At 53.4% G+C, this 1,488-nt stretch overlaps 1 protein-coding gene across 1 annotated transcript; it reads left to right on the forward strand.

Moving 5' to 3' along the window:
• Positions 1–310: 310 nt before the first annotated feature.
• On the forward strand, positions 311–1,271 carry IUM83_01228 (uncharacterized protein; the record flags this gene model as incomplete). The annotated part of the gene is made up of 2 exons (XM_067925070.1): positions 311–877; positions 930–1,271. 2 exons carry the CDS (start codon positions 311–313, stop codon positions 1,269–1,271), a joined length of 909 nt encoding a protein of 302 aa, XP_067797709.1.
• Between the last annotated feature and the right edge of the window lie 217 nt (positions 1,272–1,488).

The raw sequence follows: 1,488 nt of genomic DNA on the forward strand, positions 1-1,488 counted from the left end.
GATGGGTACGCGAGCACCGGGCCAGACAGAATAAACTTAGGTATATCTAGTTAAAGTATACGATACTACGCCAATGGCTGGTATGGAGCCATTTGGGTTAGGGAGACTGCCTCCACTCTTTGATACAGAGGCAGGATTTGTGCGATGAGGAACGGAATAAGCGGATCGGAAGCGAGAGCGGTGTCCTCACTTCCGCTTTTGCTTCGGACTCTGCACGTCTGTAAGATAGCATTAGGATAGTGGTAAAGTGGCTAATAAAGACAATTGGCAAACACAACAAAAGCGTTCTGTCACTTTAACATTTCAAGTTATGAGTACAAGCAATAACGCGAGCAACCCGTTCGATCGTCTCGTCTTTCCGAGCGATACCAAGCAGTTCGGGGTGTGGAAGGACCTGATCGTTGGGCTCTTTCGCCAGAAGAGCGCGGCTATGCGACGAGAAGCGCTAGTCAAGGGCTTGGTGGATCCAGCGTTCGCCTACGAGGATTCGCTGCGGACAAGCTGCGAGATTCCCCGTCCGATGGACACGGACGATGCGGAACCGCAGAGGACGTACAAGTGGCAGCTGGCAAATAGCAGCGAGGAAGACACCTACATTAGGTCGCTGCTCAACCAGACACTACCCAGGTCGTACGTGGAGTCGCTGCCTCGTTCAATGACGAAAGTCTGCCTGTTGCATGGAAGCGACTCGAGACTGTTGAGCCAGTCGAATGCGCAAGGGATGGCCGCAATGATTGCGCGGTTTCATGGTGCTCTGGCGATGAATGTGGCGTCAGTGGGTGAGTTCGTTTTGCGTGTCAAGGAGGCGCGTAATCGGATCAATCGTCGATCACGCGGGGCATTGGACGGTGTGACGATGATTCGGAACCAGTACGCGGTGATGAAGGTTCTGCTTTGTTTTGTTTCTAAGCTAGTACTGGGGAAACCAGGTTGATTACACCAACGACGGGTTCCACCTGGACAAGGTTGAAGCATTGCTGAGCAGTGTCTTCATGAACAAGATCCGACACGATATTGAGGCGATGCAAGTGGTGGTTCTGCACTCAAATCATGTGAGGGCGTCCCAGCATTTGGGCAAGCACAACGCGCGTGCTGTTGAGCGGAAGGGCGAAAATGAGTGCTTCTATTGCGAAGGGTTCTACAACCAGCACGGTCTCGCGCACATGAAACGTGTCTGCCCCGCGATGAAAAAGGACAGAAGCTTGGGCGTGTATCGCACAACATCTTCAAGAGCCCCATGGTGTAGAAGCCGGTGCCGGTCGTTCACGTGAAGGGGTCAAAGGCGGCCGCCAAGAAAAGACCAAGGCGGCGCGGGTCGAACTTCCGGTCGATGCAGTGATGATTCGGCAAATCAAGAGGGCCAAGCAGGTTGCGGTCGCTCAAGTGACAAGCGATGGACAAGAGCCACGACACAACGACACGCTGACGCCGGAGAAAATCAAGGTAGGTGTTGATGAGCTGATGGCTTCGCACTGCTGACACCTGGAT

This window comes from Phytophthora cinnamomi (genome assembly GCF_018691715.1).
Source record: "Phytophthora cinnamomi strain GKB4 chromosome Unknown Contig14, whole genome shotgun sequence".
Taxonomy (NCBI): Eukaryota; Oomycota; class Peronosporomycetes; order Peronosporales; family Peronosporaceae; genus Phytophthora; species Phytophthora cinnamomi.